This window comes from Coregonus clupeaformis, chromosome 27 (genome assembly GCF_020615455.1).
Source record: "Coregonus clupeaformis isolate EN_2021a chromosome 27, ASM2061545v1, whole genome shotgun sequence".
NCBI lineage: Eukaryota > Metazoa > Chordata > Actinopteri > Salmoniformes > Salmonidae > Coregonus > Coregonus clupeaformis.
In genome coordinates this window covers 24,235,843-24,258,917 of record NC_059218.1, presented here as the reverse complement: position 1 = coordinate 24,258,917, position 23,075 = coordinate 24,235,843, and the positions used below count along the sequence as shown (strand labels likewise).

The window sequence follows — 23,075 nt, the reverse complement described above, 5'->3', positions numbered from 1 at the left end:
GCGTTGCCTGTTTACTACCAATGGTGAAAAGTTCACTTTAAATGCAAATGAAAGGCTTGGGTTTGTGTAATATGTTTTTGTGTAAGAATGCCTCAACTTTTTAATATTGGCATTAAATAATTACTGAATGTTTCACTGAGCACTGCTGTCCTGCAGTTTGTGTTAAAATATATCGCGATGGTTACAGGAAAAAAAAAGTATGGCACAGCCCCACCGAGAATATTTTTCACCAGCCGCCACTGCATTTAAACTCAGTTTTTCACAATTCCTGACATTTAATCCTAGGAAAAATTCCCTGTCTTAGGTCAGTTAGGATCACCACTTCATTTTAAGAATGTGAAATGTCAGAGTAATAGTAGAGAGAATGATTTCTTTCAGCTTTTATTTCTTTCATCACATTCCCAGTGGGTCAGAAGTTTACATACACTCAATTAGTATTTGGTAGCATTGCCTTTAAAATGTTTAACTTGGGTCAAACGTTTAGGGTAGCCTTCCACAAGCTTCCCACAATAAGTTGGGTGAATTTTGGCCCATTCCTCCTGACAGAGCTGGTGTAACGGAGTCAGGTTTGTAGGCCTCCTTGCTCGCACATGCTTTTTCAGTTCTGCCCACAAATTTCCTATAGGATTGGGGTCAGGGCTTTGTGATGGCCACTCCAATACCTTGACTTTGTTGTCCTTAAGCCATTTTGCCACAACTTTGGAAGTATGCTTGGTGTCATTGTCCATTTGGAAGAACCATTTGCGACCAAGCTTTAACTTCCTGACTGATGTCTTGAGATGTTGCTTCAATATATCCACATCATTTTCCTTACTCATGATGCCATCTATTTTGTGAAGTGCACAAGTCCCTCCTGCAGCAAAGCACCCCCACAGCATGATGCTGCCACTCCCGTGCTTCACGGTTGGGATGGTGTTCTTCGGCTTGCAAGCCCCCCCCTTTCCTCCAAACATAACAATGGTCATTATGGGCAAACAGTTATATTTTTGTTTCATCAGACCAGAGGACATTTCTCCAAAAAGTACAATCTTTGTCCCCATGTGCAGTTGCAAAATGTAGTCTGGCTTTTTTATGGTGGTTTTGGAGCAGTGGCTTCTTCCTTGCTGAGCGGCCTTTCAGGTTATGTCGATATAGGACTTGTTTTACTGTGGATATAAATACTTTTGTACCTGTTTCCTCCAGCATCTTCACAAGGTCCTTTGCTGTTGTTCCGGGAATTATTTGCACTTTTCGCACCAAAGTACGTTCATCTCTAGGAGACAGAACGCCTCTCCTTCCTGAGCGGTATGACGGCTGCGTGGTCCCATGGTGTTTATACTTGCGTACTATTGTTTGTACAGATGAACGTGGTACCTTCAGGCGTTTGGAAATTGCTCCCAAGGATGAACCAGACTTGTGGAGGTCTACAATTTTTTTTCTGAGGTCTTGGCTGATTTCTTTTGATTTTCCCATGATGTCAAGTAAAGAGGCCCTGAGTTTGAAGGTAGGCCTTGAAATACATCCACAGGTACACCTCCAATTGACTCAAATGATGTCAATTAGCCTATCAGAAGCTTCTAAAGCCATGACATCATTTTCTGGAATTTCCCAAGCTGTTTAAAGGCACAGTCAACTTAGTAAACTTCTGACCCACTGGAATTGTGATACAGTGAATTATAAGTGAAATAATCTGTCTGTAAGCAATTGTTGGACAAATTACTTGTGTCATGCACAAAGTAGATGTCCTAACCGACTTGCCAAAACTATAGTTTGTTAACAAGACATTTGTGGAGTGGTTGAAAATCTAGTTTTAATGAAGCTGACCTAAATGTATGTAAACTTCCGACTTCAACTGTATCTATTTGCAAAATCATATATGGGGGATAGGAAGTGACGCAGACAATTACATTGATGGAAGCTACAATCTATCTGCAATTTTAAAGGTTATCTACCCCCTTTAAAAAAAAATACAGTTACAAACGAGAGTTTCTATTGGACACATTCAGGTATGTTTATCCCCATTTCGTTCCGTTTGCTTCTGTTTAAGAAACGTTTTTCAACAGAATACACCCCTGGTCACGCGTAAACACAGTTCACATTCATAGCAGCCACGTTGTATTCCTTCTCGCATCTATGTGCTCTCTACCTCTCAACTTTTCCCTTCGTTTGTGGACTTCAATGCATAACAGCTGTATGTGACCAGGCAAAAAAAACTTTCCAAGCCAAACCAAATATCATAACTGCTACACACAGCCTACATCTTTATCACCATATTAGCTAAAGTACATCATAGTCAACATAGTTAATGAAACTAAGGTGTTAGTAAACCTGCTACAATTATGCAGTTACTTTAGTGTATAGTCATTTAGCAGTTTAGCAGTTACACCGGCGGCAATAAATTAGTAAAATCAAAAGCTTACCTTGACTTGGAAGAGTTCCAGTATTGTGTTGGATAGTCATAGCCAGCTAGCTAACATCCCTCTCTTTGAGCAGGGTGTTTGAGTAGGCTAAACTAGCTAGCTGCATTTGCTAGCTAAGTAAGTGAAACTGAAAGTAAAAAACAAATAATGGATTGCTTCTCCTTAATTTTTTAAAACTAATTTGTTAACTTTCTCTCTCTTTAAGTCAACTACTCACCAGATGTAATGCACTGCAGTGCTAGCTAGCTGTAGCTTATGCTTTCAGTACTAGATTCCTTCTCTGATCCTTTAATTGGGTGGACAACATGTCAGTTCATGCTGTAAGAGCTCTGACAGGTTGAGGACGTCCTCCGGAAGTTGTCATAATTACTGTGTATGTCTATGGAAGGGGGTGAGAACCATGAGCCTCCTAGGTTTTGTATTGAAGTCAATGTACCCAGAGGAGGACGGAAGCTAGCTGTCCTCCGGCTACACCATGGTGCTACCCTACAGAGTGCTGTCGAGGCTACTTCATTGCAAAACAGTGTGTTTTAATAAATTATTTTGTGACGTGAATATATTTAGTATAGTTTTTTCTAAAAAGGATAACTTTTTAAATGTTTGAATTGTATTTTTATGAAATTATCTGAGGAGGATGGTCCTCCCCTTCCTCCTCTGAGGAGCCTCCACTGCGTGGGCCGTTTTAAACTAGCCTCCTCGTGGGCCGCTAACTATTTGTTTACCTGGTACCTTGTCCAGTCATGTTACTTAGCTGGCTAACAACCTGGTAACGTGACCAATGGCCAATAGGCTATGGTTTAAGATGGTATTGGAAGAAAGGAAAGGGGCTGAATAGCTACTCCAGGAGATGTGCTTCAAAGTTTGGATAGGCCTAATCTCCCTCTGGTGCTCCTATACTGTTTGGTGCTGGGAGCTCCAGTGCTAGGCTGTAAATTGGGAGCACCAGTGCTAGAAGTTGGGAGCACCATCGCTATAGCCTGGGTACCCCAGTCTGTTTTTTCTAACATTATATTCCTTGTTGGTATCAAAAGGAGTTGGAATGATAGTGTAACAGAGTTAAGAATCTCACTAGTTTTAAATATCGCCAATGGAGCTAGCAAACTGGTTTGTACGTTGTCAAGGAGAGCGGTCACGTGTGTTTGCTATCAGAGGACCACTGGTTCGAGCCCGTTAAGGGGACAGGGACCGCTGGGACCGCTGGGACCAGGCTACCAGTGCTACGAAAGAAAATGTGCATTTAGAGCCTTGCTTGTAGCCTACTTCTACTAACACACTGGCAGCACTGAACAAAAAACATTAAATCCACACAGCAGCCCTTCGTTATCTCTCTTATCAGGTGAACAGTCCAATTCTGCCACTTCAGTTCATCAGTATCTGGAACAGGTTATGGTACTCATATGCCAGAACAGTATATTCTGAGCACAAATGACATCACATTCTGTAACACTCTGTATATGTAATTTCTCTTTTTCAACTACCACACAGGCTACTGAATGTGCTTTACAATACACTGATCGACAATTACAGTGAGGGAAAAAAGTATTTAGTCAGCCACCAATTGTGCAAGTTCTCCCACTTAAAAAGATGAGAGAGGCCTGTAATTTTCATCATAGGTCAACTATGACAGACAAATGGAGAAAAAAAATCCAGAAAATCACATTGTAGGATTTTTAATGAATTTATTTGCAAATTATGGTGGAAAATAAGTATTTGGTCACCTACAAACAAGCAAGATTTCTGGCTCTCACAGACCTGTAACTTCTTCTTTAAGAGGCTCCTCTGTCCTCCACTCGTTACCTGTATTTATGGCACCTGTTTGAACTTGTTATCTGTATAAAAGACACCTGTCCACAACCTCAAACAGTCACACTCCAAACTCCACTATGGCCAAGACCAAAGAGCTGTCAAAGGACACCAGAAACAAAATTGTAGACCTGCACCAGGCTGGGAAGACTGAATCTGCAAAAGGTAAGCAGCTTGGTTTGAAGAAATCAACTGTGGGAGCAATTATTAGGAAATGGAAGACATACAAGACCACTGATAATCTCCCTCGATCTGGGGCTCCACGCAAGATCTCACCCCGTGGGGTCAAAATGATCACAAGAACGGTGAGAAAAAATCCCAGAACCACAGTGAATGACCTGCAGAGAGCTGGGACCAAAGTAACAAAGCCTACCATCAGTAACACACTACGCCGCCAGGGACTCAAATCCTGCAGTGCCAGACGTGTCCCCCTGCTTAAGCCAGTACATGTCCAGGCCCGTCTGAAGTTTGCTAGAGTGCATTTGGATGATCCAGAAGAGGATTGGGAGAATGTCATATGGTCAGATGAAACCAAAATATAACTTTTTGGTAAAAACTCAACTCGTCGTGTTTAGAGGACAAAGAATGCTGAGTTGCATCCAAAGAACACCATACCTACTGTGAAGCATGGGGGTGGAACCATCATGCTTTGGGGCTGTTTTTCTGCAAAGGGACCAGGACGACTGATCCGTGTAAAGGAAATGTCACGGTTTCGGCCGAGGCTGCCTCTCTTCCTTGCTCGGGCAGGCTTCGGCGTTCGTCGTCTCCGGAATACTAGCTGCCACCGTTGCATGTTTCTATGTTCGTTTGCTTTTGTCTGATTGTTGTTACACCTGTTATCGTTTAGTGTAATTAGTGTCCTATAAGTTCTCGTTGTGTTTGTCTAGTGTTGTGTGTGATTGTTTTACTGTCGTGCCGGTAGGCTGGATTTCTACTGTTTGCTCGGTTGAGCTATATCTCCATTGTTTGGAGTGTTTTTGTCGCACCTGTTAGTGCGCCCGTTATTTTCGCCTACGTGCGGAGTTTCGCCTCAGGGCGTTTGTTTGTGATTGTTTTTCGTGTGCATCAACTAAAGTCTGTTGGACTAACGTTCTGCGTCCTGCGCCTGATTCCACCACCACACCCACCTACATCTACCTTGACAGAATCACACACCATACTCGATGGAGTCAGCAGGAGCCGCAGCAGCACAGGCGACGTTGGAGGACAGGATCCGCGAACAAAATGACCAGATCCTGCGGATGGGGTCCGCACTGCAGGAGGTGATCACCACCATCCGAGGCTGGGAGACCCGAGGGACTCCTCCACCGCCATCCTCCCTGCCCGCACCATCGGCAGGTCAGCCCATTCCCGCTCCGGAACCCAGAGGAGTTCGGCTCTCGCTCCCGAGGGCCTACGATGGGACCGCGGCCGGGTGTCAGGGATTCCTTCTCCAGGTGGCGCTTTACCTGGCCACCGTGCACCCGGCGCCCTCGGGACACGAGAGCGTGTCCGCCCTGATCTCCTGCCTTTCCGGGAAGGCGTTGGAATGGGCCAACGCAGAGTGGAGGAGAATCGACGCGAACACCATCACCTACGACGAGTTCTCCCGCCGCTTCAGGGCGGTGTTTGACCATCTCCCGGAGGGGAAAGCGGCGGGGGAGCGTCTGGTCTGCCTCCGGCAGGGGAAGAGGAGTGCCCAGGAGTTCGCCTTGGAATTCCGTACTCTAGCGGCGGATGCAGGGTGGAATGAGCGGGCTCTCATCGATCACTACCGATGTAGTCTATGCGAGGACGTCCGTAGGGAGCTGGCCTGTAGGGACACCAGCCTCTCGTTCGACCAGTTGGTCGTCCCGAGGGGGGTCCGTCCATTTCACCCTCCAGCGCTTCCGAGCCGTGCCCCATGGAGCTCGGGGGCGCTGGCGCTAGAGAGAGGAGGGGTCGGCTTACGAGGGGGTCCATCTCCTGCACCAACTGTGGTCGGGGAGGACACACCGCGGCTAGGTGCTGGGGATGGCCTCCTAGGGGAGAGGACGACAGGTCCCGCACTGGGGAGTCCTTCCAGGTGAGTAGGCGCCCCACTCACCCAGAGCTCTCTGTTGCACATTTCTGTATACCTGTGCGTTTTCCGCAGGTAGCACCTCATTCCCAGCATAAGGCGCTGGTAGATTCAGGCGCGGCTGGGAATTTTGTTGATAATAAGTTTTGCTTAGCCTTAGGGATTCCCCTTCTCCCAGTTGACGTTCCCTTCCCCGTTCATGCCCTATATAGCCGTCCGTTGGGGGCGGGCTTGATCAGGGAGGTCACTGCGCCACTTAGGATGTGTGCGCAGGGGGGTCATCAGGAGATGATCCAGCTATTTCTGATCGACTCGCCTGCGTATCCGGTGGTGCTGGGCATGCCCTGGTTGAGTACCCATAACCCATCTATTTCGTGGCAGGAGAGGGCTCTGATGGAGTGGTCTGCCCAGTGTGTGGGTCGATGTTTAGGCGTTTCCGTAGGGGCTACCTCGGTGGAGAGTCCAAACCAGGTGCCCGCATTGCACGTTCCCCCTGAGTATGGGGATTTGGCTATTGTGTTCAGTAAGTCGAGGGCGACGCAGTTGCCTCCCCATAGGCAGGGAGATTGTGCGATAGACCTCCAGGCAGGAGCTGCGCTCCCACGGAGCCATGTGTATCCTCTGTCTCAGGAGGAGAAGAGAGCTATGGAGACGTACATAGACGAATCTCTGAGACAAGGATACATACGGCCCTCCACTTCCCCTGCGTCCTCGAGTTTCTTTTTGTGAAGAAAAAGGATGGAGGATTACGCCCGTGCATTGATTACCGTGGTCTCAATCAGATCACGGTGAAGTACAGTTATCCACTCACGCTGATTGCGACCATGACGGAGTCATTGCACGGGGCGCGTTTCTTCACTAAATTAGATCTCAGGAGCGCGTACAACTTGGTGCGCATTAGGGGGGGCGATGAATGGAAGACAGCCTTTAGTACCACCTCGGGCCATTACGAGTATCTTGTCATGCCATACGGGTTGATGAACGCTCCTTCAGTTTTCCAATCCTTCGTGGATGAGATCTTCAGGGACATGCAGGGGCAGGGGGTGGTCGTGGTACATCGATGACATTCTCGTGTACTCACCTACCCGAGTCGAGCATGTGGCCCTGGTGCGCCGAGTGTTGCGGAGACTGTTGGAGCACGACCTGTATGTCAAGGCAGAGAAGTGTCTGTTCTTCCAGGAGTCGGTCTCCTTTTTGGGTTATCAGTTGTCTGCGCCAGGGGTGAAGATGGAGGTAGACCGGGTGTCAGCCGTGCGTAATTGGCAAACGCCAACCACTGTGAAGGAGGTGCAGCAGTTTTTGGGGTTTGCGAATTATTACCGGAGGTTTATCCGGGGTTTTGGACAGGTGGCAGCTCCCATAACGTCTCTTTTGAAGGGGGGGGTCCGGTGCGTCTGCAGTGGTCAGCCGAGGCGGACAGGGCGTTTGGGAGGCTGAAGGACCTGTTTACCTCGGCTCCGGTGCTGGCGCATCCGGATCCCTCTTTGCCATTTCAGGTAGAGGTGGACGCGTCAGAGGCCGGGTATAGGAGCCGTGCTGTCGCAACGGTCCGGCGCGCCACCCAAACTCCGCCCCTGTGCTTTTTATTCCAAGAAGCTCAGTCCCGGCGGAGCGAAACTATGACGTGGGGGACAGGGAGCTGTTAGCCGTGGTACAGGCCCTAAAGGTGTGGAGGCACTGGCTTGAGGGGGCTCAACACCCTTTCCTCATTTTGACGGACCACCGTAACCTGGAGTACATCCGGGCAGCGAGGAGGCTGAACCCTCGCCAGGCGAGGTGGAATATGTTTTTGACCCGGTTCACATTTAAGATCACGTACATCCCTGGGTCACAGAACGGTAAGGCAGACGCACTGTCTCGGCGGTATGACACGGAGGAGAGGTCCGTGGAGCCCACTCCCATACTGCCGGAGTCGTGTCTGGTGGCACCGGTAGTGTGGGAGGTCGATGCTGAGCTCGAGCGGGCGTTACGCACCGACCCTAGTCCACCTCAATGCCCGGAGGGTCGGAAGTACGTTCCGCTCGAGGTTCGGGATCGATTGATCTATTGGGCTCACACGTCACCCTCCTCTGGACACCCTGGTATCGGGCCGGACAGTGCACTGTCTTAGTGCCAAGTACTGGTGGCCCACGTTGGCGAGGGATGTGAGGGTTTATGTTTCCTCCTGCTCGGTGTGCGCCCAGTGTAAGGCGCCTAGACATCTGCCTAGGGGTAAGTTACTACCCCTGCCCGTTCCACAACGACCATGGTCTCACCTCTCGGTGGATTTCCTCACTGACCTTCCTCCTTCACAGGGGAATACCACTATACTGGTCGTTGTGGACCGGTTTTCTAAGGCCTGTCGTTTGCTCCCTATGCCGGGCCTTCCTACTGCCCTGCAAACCGCCGAAGCACTATTCACCCATGTGTTCCGGCACTACGGGGTACCCGAGGATATTGTGTCTGATCGAGGTCCCCAATTTACCTCCAGAGTCTGGAGAGCGTTTATGGAGCGGTTGGGGGTCTCGGTGAGCCTCACCTCGGGTTACCACCCGGAGAGTAATGGGCAGGTGGAACGCGTGAACCAGGATGTGGGTAGGTTTCTTAGAACATACTGCCAGGACCGGCCGGAGGAGTGGGCAGAGTACGTTCCCTGGGCCGAAATGGCCCAGAATTCCCTACGCCATTCCTCCACTAACCTAACCCCTTTCCAATGTGTGTTGGGTTACCAGCCGGTTCTGGCACCTTGGCAGCAGAGCCAGATCGAGGCTCCTGCGGTGGATGAGTGGGCGCGGCGCTCGGAGGAGACATGGAACGCTGCACACGTCCACCTGCAGCGGGCCCTCCGTCGTCATAAGGCGAGCGCCGATCTCCACCGCAGTGAGGGACCGGTGTACGCACCTGGTGATCGAGTCTGGCTCTCTACCAGAAACCTGCCCCTCCGCCTGCCCTGTCGGAAACTGGGTCGGCGGTTTGTAGGGCCATTTAAAGTCCTGAGAAGGTTGAACGAGGTGTGTTACAAATTACAACTACCTGTTGAGTATAAAAGTATTAACCCCTCGTTCCATGTGTCTCTTCTCAGGCCGGTGGTAGCTGGCCCACTCCAAGAAAGTGAGATCAGGGAGACTCCTCCGCCCCCATTGGACATCGAGGGGCACCGGCGTACTCCGTGCGGTCCATCTTGGATTCGAGACGTCGGATGGGGGGTCTCCAATATCTAGTGGAGTGGGAGGGGTACGGCCCGGAGGAACGGTGCTGGGTGCCGAGGAGAGACATTTTGGACCCGTCTCTCCTGACGGAATTCCATCGTGGGCACCCGACGCACCCTGCTCCGCGTCCTCCTGGTCGCCCCCGAGGCCGGAGTCGGCGCACGTCTGGAGCCGCGCGTCAAGGGGGGGTACTGTCACGGTTTCGGCCGAGGCTGCCTCTCTTCCTTGCTCGGGCAGGCTTCGGCGTTCGTCGTCTCCGGAATACTAGCTGCCACCGTTGCATGTTTCTATGTTCGTTTGCTTTTGTCTGATTGTTGTTACACCTGTTATCGTTTAGTGTAATTAGTGTCCTATAAGTTCTCGTTGTGTTTGTCTAGTGTTGTGTGTGATTATTTTACTGTCGTGCCGGTAGGCTGGATTTCTACTGTTTGCTCGGTTGAGCTATATCTCCATTGTTTGGAGTGTTTTTGTCGCACCTGTTAGTGCGCCCGTTATTTTCGCCTACGTGCGGAGTTTCGCCTCAGGGCGTTTGTTTGTGATTGTTTTTCGTGTGCATCAACTAAAGTCTGTTGGACTAACGTTCTGCGTCCTGCGCCTGATTCCACCACCACACCCACCTACATCTACCTTGACAGGAAAGAATGAATGGGGCCATGTATCGTGAGATTTTGAGTGAAAACCTTCTTCCATCAGCATGGGCATTGAAGATGAAACGTGGCTGGGTCTTTCAGCATGACAATGATCCCAAACACACCGCCCGGGCAACGAAGGAGTGGCTTCGTAAGAAGCATTTCAAGGTCCTGGAGTGGCCTAGCCAGTCTCCAGATCTCAACCCCATAGAAAATCTTTGGAGGGAGTTGAAAGTCTGTGTTGCCCAGCGACAGCCCCAAAACATCACTGCTCTAGAGGAGATCTGCATGGAGGAATGGGCCAAAATACCAGCAACAGTGTGTGAAAACCTTGTGAAGACTTACAGAAAACGTTTGACCTGTGTCATTGCCAACAAAGGGTATATAACAAAGTATTGAGAAACTTTTGTTATTGACCAAATACTTATTTTCCACCATAATTTGCAAATAAATTCATTAAAAATCCTACAATGTGATTTTCTGGATTTTTTTTTCTCATTTTGTCTGTCATAGTTGACGTGTACCTATGATGAAAATTACAGGCCTCTCTCATGTTTTTAAGTGGGAGAACTTGCACAATTGGTGCTGAAAGACCCAGCCACGTTTCATGGGCCAGACGGATTACCATGACGTGTACTCCGAGCATGTGCTGACCAACTGGCAAGTGTCTTCACTGACATTTTCAACATGTCCCTGACTGAGTCTGTAATACCAACATGTTTCAAGCAGACCACCATAGTCCCCGTGCCCAAGAACTCTAAGATAACCTGCCTAAATGACTACCGACCCGTAGCACTGACGTCTGTAGCCATGAAGTGCTTTGAAAGACTGGTCATGGCTCACATCAACAGCATAATCCCAGAAACCCTAGACCCACTCCAATTTGCATACCGCCCCAACAGATCCACAGATGATGCAATCTCTATCGCACTCCACACTGCCCTTTCCCACCTGGACAAGAGGAACACCTACGTGAGAATGCTATTCATTGACTACAGCTCAGCATTCAACACCATAGTGCCCTCTAAGCTCATCACTAAGCTAAGGATCCTGGGACTAAACACCTCCCTCTGCAACTGGATCCTGGACTTCCTGACGGGCCGCCCCCAGGTGGTAAGGGTAGGTAACAACACATCTGCCACACTGATCCTCAACACGGGGGCCCCTCAGGGGTGCGTGCTCAGTCCCCTCCTGTACTCTCTGTTCACCCATGACTGCATGGCCAGGCACGACTCCAACACCATCATTAAGTTTGCCGACGACACAACAGTGGTAGGCCTGATCACCGACAACGATGAGACAGCCTATAGGGAGGAGGTCAGAGATCTGGCCGTGTGGTGCCAGGACAACAACCTCTCCCTCAACGTGACCAAGACAAAGGAGATGATTGTGGACTACAGGAAAAAAAAGAGGACTGAGCACGCCCCCATTCTCATCGACGGGGCTGTAGTGGAACAGGTTGAGAGCTTCAAGTTCCTTGGTGTCCACATCACCAACGAACTATCATGGTCCAAACACACCAAGACAGTCGTGAAGAGGGCACGACAAAGCCTATTCCCCCTCAGGAGACTAAAAAGATTTGGCATGGGTCCTCAGATCCTCAAAAAAATTCTACAGCTGCACCATCGAGAGCATCCTGACTGGTTGCATCACCGCCTGGTATGGCAACTGCTTGGCCTCTGACCGCAAGGCACTACAGAGGGTAGTGCGTACGGCCCAGTACATCACTGGGGCAAAGCTCCCTGCCATCCAGGACCTCTATACCAGGCGGTGTCAGAGGAAGGCCCTCAAAATTGTCAAAGACTCCAGCCACCCTAGTCATAGACTGTTCTCTCTGCTACCGCACGGCAAGCGGTACCGGAGTGCCAAGTCTAGGTCCAAAAGACTTCTCAACAGCTTCTACCCCCAAGCCATAAGACTCCTGAACAGCTAATCATGGCTACCCGGACTATTTGCACTGCCCCCCACCCCATCCTTTTTACGCTGCTGCTACTCTGTTAAGTATTTATGCATAGTCACTTTAACTCTACCCACATGTACATATTACCTCAACTACCTCAACTAGCCGGTGCCCCCGCACATTGACTCTGCAACGGTACCCCCCTGTATATATAGCCTCCCTACTGTCACTTTATTTTACTGTATATATAGCCTCCCTACTGTCACTTTATTTTACTTCTGCTCTTTTTTTCTCAACACTTTTTTGTTGTTGTTGTTTTATTCTTACTTTTTTTGTTTAAAATAAATGCACTGTTGGTTAAGGGCTGTAAGTAAGCATTTCACTGCAATGTCTGCACCTGTTGTATTCGGCGCATGTGACCAATAAAATTTGATTTGATTTGATTTGATTTTTTGACTAAATACTTTTTTTCCCCACTGTAATTGGTGTTGTAATAATGTTATAAAGATGCTTCATTTGCTACACATAAAGCTCTAGTTATAGGCTAAATGTTTATGTGGCTACTTAAGGGGGCTCCAGAGCCATTTGTGCTTCTGAGATAATAAACCAACCAAATCAATGTGCTTTATTGGCACAATTAAACAACCTGCATGAAAACAACTAAGATAAGATCAAGTCTATGTCCCAGAGATGCATTCTTGATATCATCTGCTGTCTTTGTCAGTCTGTGCCTTGGTACAGTAAAACAGAGTTGTCTACTACTACTACTACTCCAGCACATCTACAGGAAAAGGTTTCAGATGTCCTGCTGTAACACACAACTTCAGCTCAGCAAAAGGGGAAGGTGTGTGTGTGTGTGTGTGTGAGAGAGAGTGAGAGAGTGAGAGAGTGAGTGAGTGAGTGAGTGAGTGAGTGAGTGAGTGAGTGAGAGAGCGAGCGAGCGAGTGACAGAGAGAGAGAGAAAGACACAGTTTTATTAGAATGGCGCTGGAGGAGATGGCTGCCATTTTACAGGCTCCTAACCAATTGTGCTATTTTGTGTGTTGTTTCGCGTTGTTTGTAACTTATTTTGTACATACTGTTTCTGCCACTGTCTCTTATGACCGAAAAGAGCTTCTGGATATCAGAACAGCGATTACTCACCTCAAACTGGACAAAGATGTTTTCTTTAACGAGTCGGACGCGAAGGATTCACTCGAGATACCAGACCAGGCCCAAATCCCTGTCATTCACATGAAGAGAAGACACCAATACAGGGGACGCAGGTCGGGGTGCCTTGTGAGAATTTGTCGGCGAGTGGGTAACCCGCTTCTACCATCCGTCCTATTGGCCAACGTGCAATCATTGGAGAATAAACTGGATGAGCTCCGTTCAAGACTATCCTACCAACGGGACATTAAAAATTGTAATATCTTATGTTTCACTGAGACGTGGCTACACGACGACATGGATAATATACAGTTGGCTGGTTTTTCCGTGCATCGGCTAGACAGAACAGCTGCCTCCGGTAAGACAAGGGGTGACGGTCTGTGTCTATTTGTCAATAACAGCTGGTGCGCAAAATCTAATATTAAGGAAGTCTTGGTTTTGCTCACCTGAGGTAGAGTATCTCATGATAAGATGGAGACCACACTATTTACCAAGAGAGTTTATTTATATTTTTTGTAGCTGTCTATTTACCACCACAAACCGATGCTGGCACTAAGACCGCACTCAACGAGCTCTATAAAGCCATAAGCAAACAAGAAATTGCTCATCTAGAGGCGGTGCTCCTAGTGGGGGACTTTAATGCAGGGAAACTTAAATCAGTTTTACCTAATTTCTACCAGCATATTACATGTGCAACAAGAGGGGGAAAAAACCTCTACACCACCTTTACTCCACACACAGAGACGCGTACAAAGCTCTCCCTCGCCCTCCATTTGGCAAATCTGACCATAATTCTATCTTCCTGATTCCTGCTTACAAGCAAAAACAAAAGCAGAAAGTACCAGTGACTAGCTCAATACAGAAGTGGTCAGATAACGCGGATGCTACGCTACAGGACTGTGGATGGCATTGAGGAGTATACCACCTCAGTCATTGGCTTCATCAATAAATGCATCGACAGCGTCGTCCCCACAGTGACCATACATACATATCCCAACCAGAAGCCATGGATTACAGGCAACATCCGCACTGAGCTAAAGGGTAGAGCTTCCGCTTTCAAGGAGTGGGACTCTAACCCGGACACTTATAAGAAATCCCGCTCTGCCCTTAGACTAACCATTAAACATGCAATGCGTAAATACAAGACTAAGATTGAATCCTACTACACCGGCTCCGAAGCTCGTTGGATGTGGCAGGGCTTACAAACTATTACGGACTACAAAGGGAAGCCCAGCCGCGAGCTGCCCAGTGACACAAGCCTACCAGATGAGCTAAATGACTTCTATGCGCACTTCGAGGCAAGCAACACTGAAGCATGCATGAGAGCACCAGCTGTTCCGGATGACTGTGTGATCATGCTCGCCGTAGCCGATGTGAGCAAGACCTTTAAACAGGTCAACATTCCCAAGGCCGCAGGGCCAGACAGATTACCAGGATGTGTACTCCGAGCATGTGCTGACCAACTGGCAAGTGTCTTCACTGACATTTTCAACCTGTCCCTGACCGAGTCTGTAATACCTACATGTTTCAAGTAGACCACCATAGTCTCTGTGCCCAAGAACACCAAGGTAACCTGCCTAAATGACTACCGACCCGTAGCACTCACGTCTGTAGCCATGAAGTGCTTTGAAAGGCTGGTCATGGCTCACATCAACACCATCATCCCAGAAACCCTAGACCCACTCCAATTTGCATACCGCCCCAACAGATCCACAGATGACACAACCTCTATTGCACTCAACACTGCCCTTTCCCACCTGGACAAAAGGAACACCTAGGTGAGAATGCTGTTCATGGACTACAGCTCAGCGTTCAACAACATAGTGCCCTCAAAGCTTATCACTAAGCTAAGGACCCTGGGACTAAACACCTCCCTCTGCAACTGGATCCTGGACTTCCTGACGGGCCGCCCCCAGGTGGTAAGGGTAGGCAACAACACATCAGCCACACTGATCCTCAACACGGGGGCCCCTCAGGGGTGTGTGCTTAGTCCCCTCCTGTACTCCCTGTTCACCCATGACTGCGTGGCAAGCACGACTCGAACACCATCATTAAGGTTGCCGACGACACAACGGTGGTAGGCCTGATCACCGATAACGATGAGACAGCCTATAGGGAGGAGGTCAGAGACCTGGAAGTGTGGTTCCAGGACAACAACCTCTCCCTCAACGTGATGAAGACAAAGGAGATGATCGTGGACTACAGGAAAAGTAGGGCCGAGCACGCCCCCATTCTCATCGACAGGGCTGTAGTGGAGCAGGTTGAGAGCGTCAAGGTCCTTGGTGTCCACATCACCAACAAACTATCATGGTCCAAACACACCAAGAGAGTCGTGAAGAGGGCACGACAACTCCTATTCCCCCTCAGGAGACTGAAAAGATTTGGCATGGGTGCTCAGATCCTCAAAAAGTTATACAGCTGCACCATCGAGAGCATCCTGACTGGTTGCATCACTGCTTGGTATGGCAACTGCTCAGCCTCCGACTGCAAGGCGCTACAGAGGGTAGTGCGTATTGCCCAGTACATCACTTGGGCCAAGCTTCCTGCCATCCAGGACCTCTATACCAGGCGGTGTCAGAGAAAGGCCCTAAAAATTGCCAAAACCTCCAGCCACCCTAGTCATAGACTGTTCTCTCTGCTACCACACGGCAAGCGGTACCGGAGCACCAAGTCTAGGTCCAAAACGCTTCTTAACAGCTTCTACCCCCAAGCCATAAGACTGCTGAACAGCTAATCAAATGGCTACCCGGACTATTTGCATTGACACCCCCCTTTTTTTAACGCTGCTGCTACTCGCTGTTTATTATCTATGCATAGACACTTTATCCCTACATATTACCTCAATTACCTCGACTAACCTGTAGCCCCGCACATTGACTCGGTACCGGTACCCCCTGTATATAGTCGTTATTAAACGTGTACATAACACTGCAACAACATTTCCCCATGGGGACAATAAAGTCAGTAAAGTATTGTTATTTTATTGTTGCTCATTTATTTGTTACTTAAGTTTATTTAGTAAATATTTTTCTTGACTCTTATTTTTCTTAAAACTGCTTTGTTAGTTAAGGGCTTGTAAGTAAGCATTTCACCGTAACGTCTACACCGGTTGTATTCAGCACATGTGACAAATAAAATGTGATTTGATTTGATTTGATTTGAAGACAGGGAGAGGGCAAGGAGAGAAGCAGTCAGAGACAGGTATATGAGAATGAGACAGAGAGCTGTGCATGCAGGCCTTAACAGTCACAGATCTGCAACTGGCCCTGGGGTTTATTTTAGTAACACAGCACATTTCAATGTCACCCCAGGCCAATAAGAACCCAGCAGAAAATGTCAATGCATAGCACACACCAGACAAATGTACTCTCTGCCAGTGTCAATGGCTAGTGTTATTGATCCCATAATGTAATAGGCCCATTTAGCTTGAAATACATTTCATTGCCTTGTGAGAAGGAAAGAAGAAGTCATTGCTATTCCCTGTACACTTTCAGTCATGATGTTGTAGAACTAAAGACAGAGTCAGAACAGCTGAGCACTAAGCCTGTTTATTCTCTCAATGATTACACAGTCAACAATTAACCTTATGGCGCTTAATACAAATGGGCAGAACATCACTATTATACTGATCAAATTAAGTGCAGCTCCCAAACAGATCAGTATGGATAAATATTATTGCAATGAAGGGGCAGGTATCCTAATGTAGTTATTATTAGATTCAGGACATGGTATAATTTCAATAGAACTGGTGCATATGTTATGGGCCTTTAATTATTTGTCAATAATGAGTCACTTGGAAGAACCATGGAATTTAACCCAATCCCAATAAACTAGCTAGTTAGTTATAGCTGTTTGAAATAACTAGCTATTTGACTACAGTATTATTTGATGGTTTTGCCAAGTTTTGAATTGGTCGAATGCAACAATAACAAAGCAATACCACGTATAGTACAGGGGAGCTATTTATAACTAAACCAAATTCATACTACACCAACTGGCTAGCTCGCAAGCTAGCAACCCAACTAGAGCTACATCTTGTTCCGATTAGTTTACCTAGCTACCTTCGCTTGGTCTGATGATAAGAGGGTTGAGACGCGGAAAGTCCCTCGTTCAAGACATCTAAAAACAACTATTATCGCATACCTAAGAAGCGGACCCATGTGTCACGATAAATGTCGACCTCCTTGCTCGGTTTTTCTTGAATGGGATCCATGCTTCTTCTTTACACAATGTATAGAATTTCGTCTTATGTATATAGACAGACAGTCCCACAACTAGCAGCTGTGCGAATCAAGTCTTGCGTTGCGCCACACCGAGGGAGTGTCTAAAATTGCAGGGTGCTATTCAGAAAGTGAAGAAAGTTAGTTGGTCTTTTAAACCTAACCTTAACCCTAACCTTAACCACACTACTAACCTTGTTTCTAACCCTAACCTTAAATTAAGACCAAAAAGCGAATCTTTGTTTTCATACATTTTTTACATATAGCCAATTTTGACTTTGTGGATGTGGTAACTAGTGACAACCAAAATGAACACATAATTTAAATTGTGATTTAGCGGAAAAGCGTTCACACCGTTCATATAGGCTACCTCAGTGGATCACACTGTAGCAAATATACTGGATCGCCTCTTCCTTTCTGACTGTAGCATCATAAACAGGCATCATACATAGTCCTAGATATTGATCTGATTTAGCCAATCTCTGCATGTTTCTATTGACAGTATGTCAATAGAATCTTGACTGGCTGCATCACCGCTTGGTATGGCAACTGCACCGCCCTTGACCGCAAAGCGCTACAAAGGGTGGTGCGGACAGCCCAGTACGTCACTGGGGCCGAGCTCCCTGCAATCCAGGACCTCCATATCAGGCGGTGTCAGAGGAAGGCCTGAAAAATTGCCAAAGACTCCAGCCACCCAAGCGATAGACTGTTCACTCTGCTACCGTCCGGTAAACGGTACCGGAGCATCGGCTCTCGGACCAACAGGCTCAGAGACAGCTTCTACCCCCAAGCCATAAGACTGCTAAATAGCCAGACTGCTAAATAGTCAGCATAATCAATACACAGGTGCATCTTGTGCTGGGGACAATAAAAGGCCACTCTAAAATGTGCAGTTATGTCACACAACACAATACCACAGATGTCTCAAGTTTTGAGTGAGCATGTAATTGGCATGCTTACTGCAGGAATGTCCACCAGAGCTGTTGCCAGATAATTTAATGTTCATTTCTCTACCATAAGCCGCCTCCAACGTCATTTGAGAGAATTTGGCAGTACGTCCAACCGGCCTCACAACAGCAGACCATGTGTAACCATGCCAGCCCAGGACCTCCACATCCGGCTTCTTCACCTGCGGGATCGTCTGAGACCAGCCACCCGGACAGCTGATTAAACAGTGGGTTTGCACAACCGAAGAATTTCAGCACAAATTGTCAGAAACCGTCTCAGGGAAGCACATCTGCGTACTCATTGTCCTCACCAGGGTCTTGGCCTGACTGCAGTTTGGCGTTGTAACCAACTTCAGTTGGAAAATGCTCACCTTCGATGGCCACTTGCAAGCTACAGAAGTGTGCTCTTCATGGATGATTCAAGGTTTCAACTGTACCGGGCAGATGGCAGACAGCTTGTATGGTGTCGTGTGGGTGAGCGGTTTGCTGATGTCAACGTTGTGAACAGAGTGCCTCATGGTGGTGGTGGGGATATGGTATGGGCAGGCATAAGCTATGGACAACGAACACAATTGCATTTTATCGATGGTAATTTGAATGCACAGAGATACCGTGACGAGATCCTGGAGGCCCATTGTCGTGCCATTAATCCGCCGCCATCACCTCATGTTTCAGAATGATAATGCACGGCCCCATTTCACAAGGATCTGTACACAATTCCTGGAAGCTGAAAATGTCCCAGTTTTTCCATGGCCTGCATACTCACCAGATATGTCACCCATGTTTGGGATGCTCTGGATTGACTTGTATGACAGCGCGTTCCAGTTCCCGCCAATACCCAGCAACTTCACACAGCCATTGAAGAGGAGTCAGACAACATTCCACAGGCCACAATCAACAGCCTGATCAACTCTATGCGAAGGAGATGTGTCGCACTACATGAGGTAAATGGTGGTCACACCAAATACTGATTGGTTTTCTGATCCACTCCCTACTTATTTTTAAGGTATCTGTGACTAACAGATGCATATCTGTATTCACAGTAATGTGAATTACATATATTTGGGCCTAATTAATTTATTTTAATTGATTGATTTCCTTAAATGAACTGTAACTCAGTAAGATCTTTGAAATTGTTGCATGTTGCGTTTATAATTTTGTTCATTGTACAAACTATATACACACTCACTCCCACACAAAACACACACACATTCACATAGACTACGTATGCACACACATTCACACACCCACACACACATACACACACACACAGACCGACACAACACAAACACACATACATATACACATTACACACATACATTCACACACACCTTTGCACTCATCATTTGCTGCTGCTGCTGCTCTGTTCTTTATTTTACTATCTTTATTATCTATCATTATGTCACTTTACCCTGCCTTCATGTACATACTGTATCTACACTCTTAGAAAAAAAGTTGCTATCTAGAACCTAAAAGGGTTCTTCGGCTGTCCACATATTATTATTTTTTAATTTTTTTACTCTGTCTTGTTGAGATAGGTTCGTAAGCAAGCATTTCACTGTAAAGTCTACACCAGTTATATTCGGCGCGTGATAAATAAACATCGATTTGATTTGATTTGATTTGGAAAGTGTATAATTTAATTGACAGCCGAGTGAACAAATAACCAGATGCCATGCAACCCTACAACCCAATCACAATCCACAGGACATTGTATGGTGTGGGGATTTTAATGCCCACAACACGCTTTGGGGGGGACGGATGGGGGACGGATGGATGGAAATGGCCAAGTGATGGAAAATCTGATAGAAAAGAAAGATCTGGTGTGCCTGAATGATGGCCGAGGGACCATGATTGATGTAGCCACAGGGAAAGAGTCTGCCTTGGACCTCACTCTGGTATCTAGTGTGATGGCAGGAATATGTGAGTGGGAGGTATGGGAGGAGTCGACAGTAGGGAGTGATCATTACCCCATAGTCTGCACAGTAGGCTGGAGGGAGGATGAGGTGTCAGTAGATGGAGTAGGCAGGTGGGTGTTTGGAAGGGCAAAGTGGGATCAATTTCAGGAGCTGAGTGAGCAGGTGATGGCTCGGGTGGATATGAGAGGGGATGTGGATAGTATGAATAACTGGGTGAGAACAGCGTTAGTGGGGGCAGCTACTGAGGCTATACCTAAGAGTTCAGGGAGGAGGAGGAGGAAAGCAGTCCCATGGTGGACGGAGGAATGTGGGGCAATGATGAGGAGTAGGAACAGGGCATTTAGAGCAATAGGTAATGCTGGGTTAACTTCACCTGGGAAAGATGAGGTGTGCTATGTTATGTTGGCCCATCTTAGTGATGAGGCACTGATTAAGGTATTGGTGTTGTACAACAGAGTGTGGGAGGAGGGGAAACTACCAGGCAGTTGGAAGGAGGCAGTAGTGGTACCAATCCGGAAGCCCGGGAAGGATCCAACGAGGCCAACAAGCAATCGGCCAATAGCTTTAACATCACATGTATGTAAGATTATGGAACGTATGATTATGGAGAGTCTAACTTACTTCCTGGAGAGCAGAGGGCTGGTATCGCCACATCAGAGTGGGTTCAGGAAGGGTAGGGGAACTATGGATCCAGTGCTCTGCTTAGAAGCAGAGGTCAGGAAGGCTCAGGTGAACAAGGAGCCTGTTGTAGCTGTCTTTTTTGATGTGGAGAAGGCATATGATATGATGTGGAAGGAGGGGTTGTTAATCAAGCTTGATATTATGGGGGTAGGAGGAAGAATGTACAACTGGATAAAGGATTTCCTGTTTGGAAGGTCTATCCAGGTGAGGGTGGGGAAGTCTTTATCAGGCAGCTACCTGGTAGATAACGGTACACCACAGGGGAGCGTGATTAGTCCTCTGTTGTTCTCAATCATGATCAATGATGTTTAATCTCGGGTACAGCCAGATATAGGGAGGTCGTTATTTGCAGATGATGGGGCCTTATGGAAGAGGGGAAGAAATGTGCCATACATAGTCAGGAAGGTACAGGAAGCAATTGATGGGGTAGAGCAGTGGGCATTAATGTGGGGATTCAGGTTCTCTGTAGAGAAAACTCAAACAGTGTTCTTTACCAGGAGGAAGGTGGGAGATGAGGTATGCTTGAGGTTATATGGGAGAAACTTGGAGAGGGTGCGGGCCTTCAGGTTCCTTGGGGTATACTTTGACACTAGAATGACCTGGGCAGAACACATTGAGAGAGTGATGGGAAAGTGTAAGAAGGTGCTAAATGTGATGCGCTGTCTGACGGTGAAGGAGTGGGAGCTGTGCGTTCCTCATTGAAGACCATGTATGTTGTATTGATCCGATCTGTAATAGACTATGGCAGCATAGCATATGGTTCGGCAGCCCGGACCTCATTGGAAAGATTAGATGTCATTCAGGGCAAGGACTCAGAATATGTAGTGGGGCGTTTCGGACGTCTCCAGCGGCTGCATTAAAGGGGGAGATGGGGGATATGCCATTGCAGATTAGGAGACAGCAGCTGGCAATTAATTATTGTGTCAACCTACAAGGACATGGGGTGTCTCATCCTGTGAAAGGGATTTTAAAGGCATGCTGGGAACATGAGCGAAGACAGAACACGAGCTTCGGGTGGGTGGGTAATACCCAGGTGAAGGAGATGGGACTGTACGGAAGGGAGTTTAGTCCAACAGTAGCTATTTCTGTAAATCCACCATGGCTACTCCCACCTCCAGTAGTTGATCTAGAAGTGTTGGAGAGACTACAGAAAGATAGGGAGAGTGTTGATCCATCTGATTTGTTTAAGAGACGTCTGGATACTGTGTATCAGGATTTTGTGGCCATTTACACAGATGGTTCAAAAGATCCAAGGAGAGGACGTACTGGGTCAGCATTTGTAGTGCAGGAATGTGGGGTGGAAGTCAGGAAACATATTACAGATAATCTGGCTGTATATACGGCGGAGCTGATGGCCATACTGTTGGCCTTGAAGTGGGTGGAGGAAGTCAAACAAGACAGAGTAGCTATTTGCTCTGATTCATTTGCAGTGTTAATGAGTCTCCAGTCCTTTAGCTCACGTAGCAGACAAGACCTGCTTTATGAGGTGCTACAAACCCATGGCAGGATTACAATGATGGATATACAGATAAGATTTACTTGGGTCCCAGCCAATGTGGAGGTGGAGGGGATAGTGGCAGTAGATGTACTGGCTAAACAAGCACTTAGTAGTGGAGATGTTGACGTTGAAGTTTCAATGAGCAAGGCAGAGGCAAAAAGACTGATACATACAGTGATGGTGCAGAGATAGCAGGAGCAGTGGAATAGAGATAATAAGGGCAGGCATTTATTTCAAGTACAAAGTCGGGGAGGGGAGGACGGCAGGAAGGGACAGAAAAGAGGAGGCTATTTTTACAAAATGAAGGGTGGGACACAGCCAGTTGAATAAGACAATAAATGTGATAGGAAAGCATCCAACAGGAAAGTGTGATTATTGTCAGGAAACAGAGACTACAGTGTGGGCAGTATCAGAGGGAAAGAGAAAGGATGAGATCTAGTATGAGGGAGAAGGGGATACAGGAAATTAGTTTAAAGAGTATATTGAGTAGACAGTCATTAGATATAGTCTGAAATATTTTGTTATCTTTTTTAAGAGCAACGGGGCTGGTAGGTAGGATTTAGATTCTCCCTGTCTCTGGCCCACACTCCAGTACAGTAGGTGGCGGTAATGCACCATAACGTTGGATGCCAATCGCCGATAAACCCAACAGAAGAAGAAGATGAAGAAGAAGAAGAAGAAGACGACGTTGTATGGTTGAATGG

At 47.4% G+C, this 23,075-nt stretch overlaps 1 protein-coding gene across 1 annotated transcript in view; it reads right to left on the bottom strand.

Moving 5' to 3' along the window:
* LOC121541165 (mitochondrial fission process protein 1-like) overlaps positions 1–17,401 on the bottom strand; it is a 37,019-nt gene extending 19,618 nt beyond the window's left edge. The window contains exon 1 of the mRNA XM_041850146.1: positions 17,250–17,401. Coding sequence (XP_041706080.1) covers positions 17,250–17,319 — 70 coding nt within the window. The 5' untranslated portion in view covers positions 17,320–17,401. The remainder of the gene's footprint in view (positions 1–17,249) is intronic.
* Between the last annotated feature and the right edge of the window lie 5,674 nt (positions 17,402–23,075).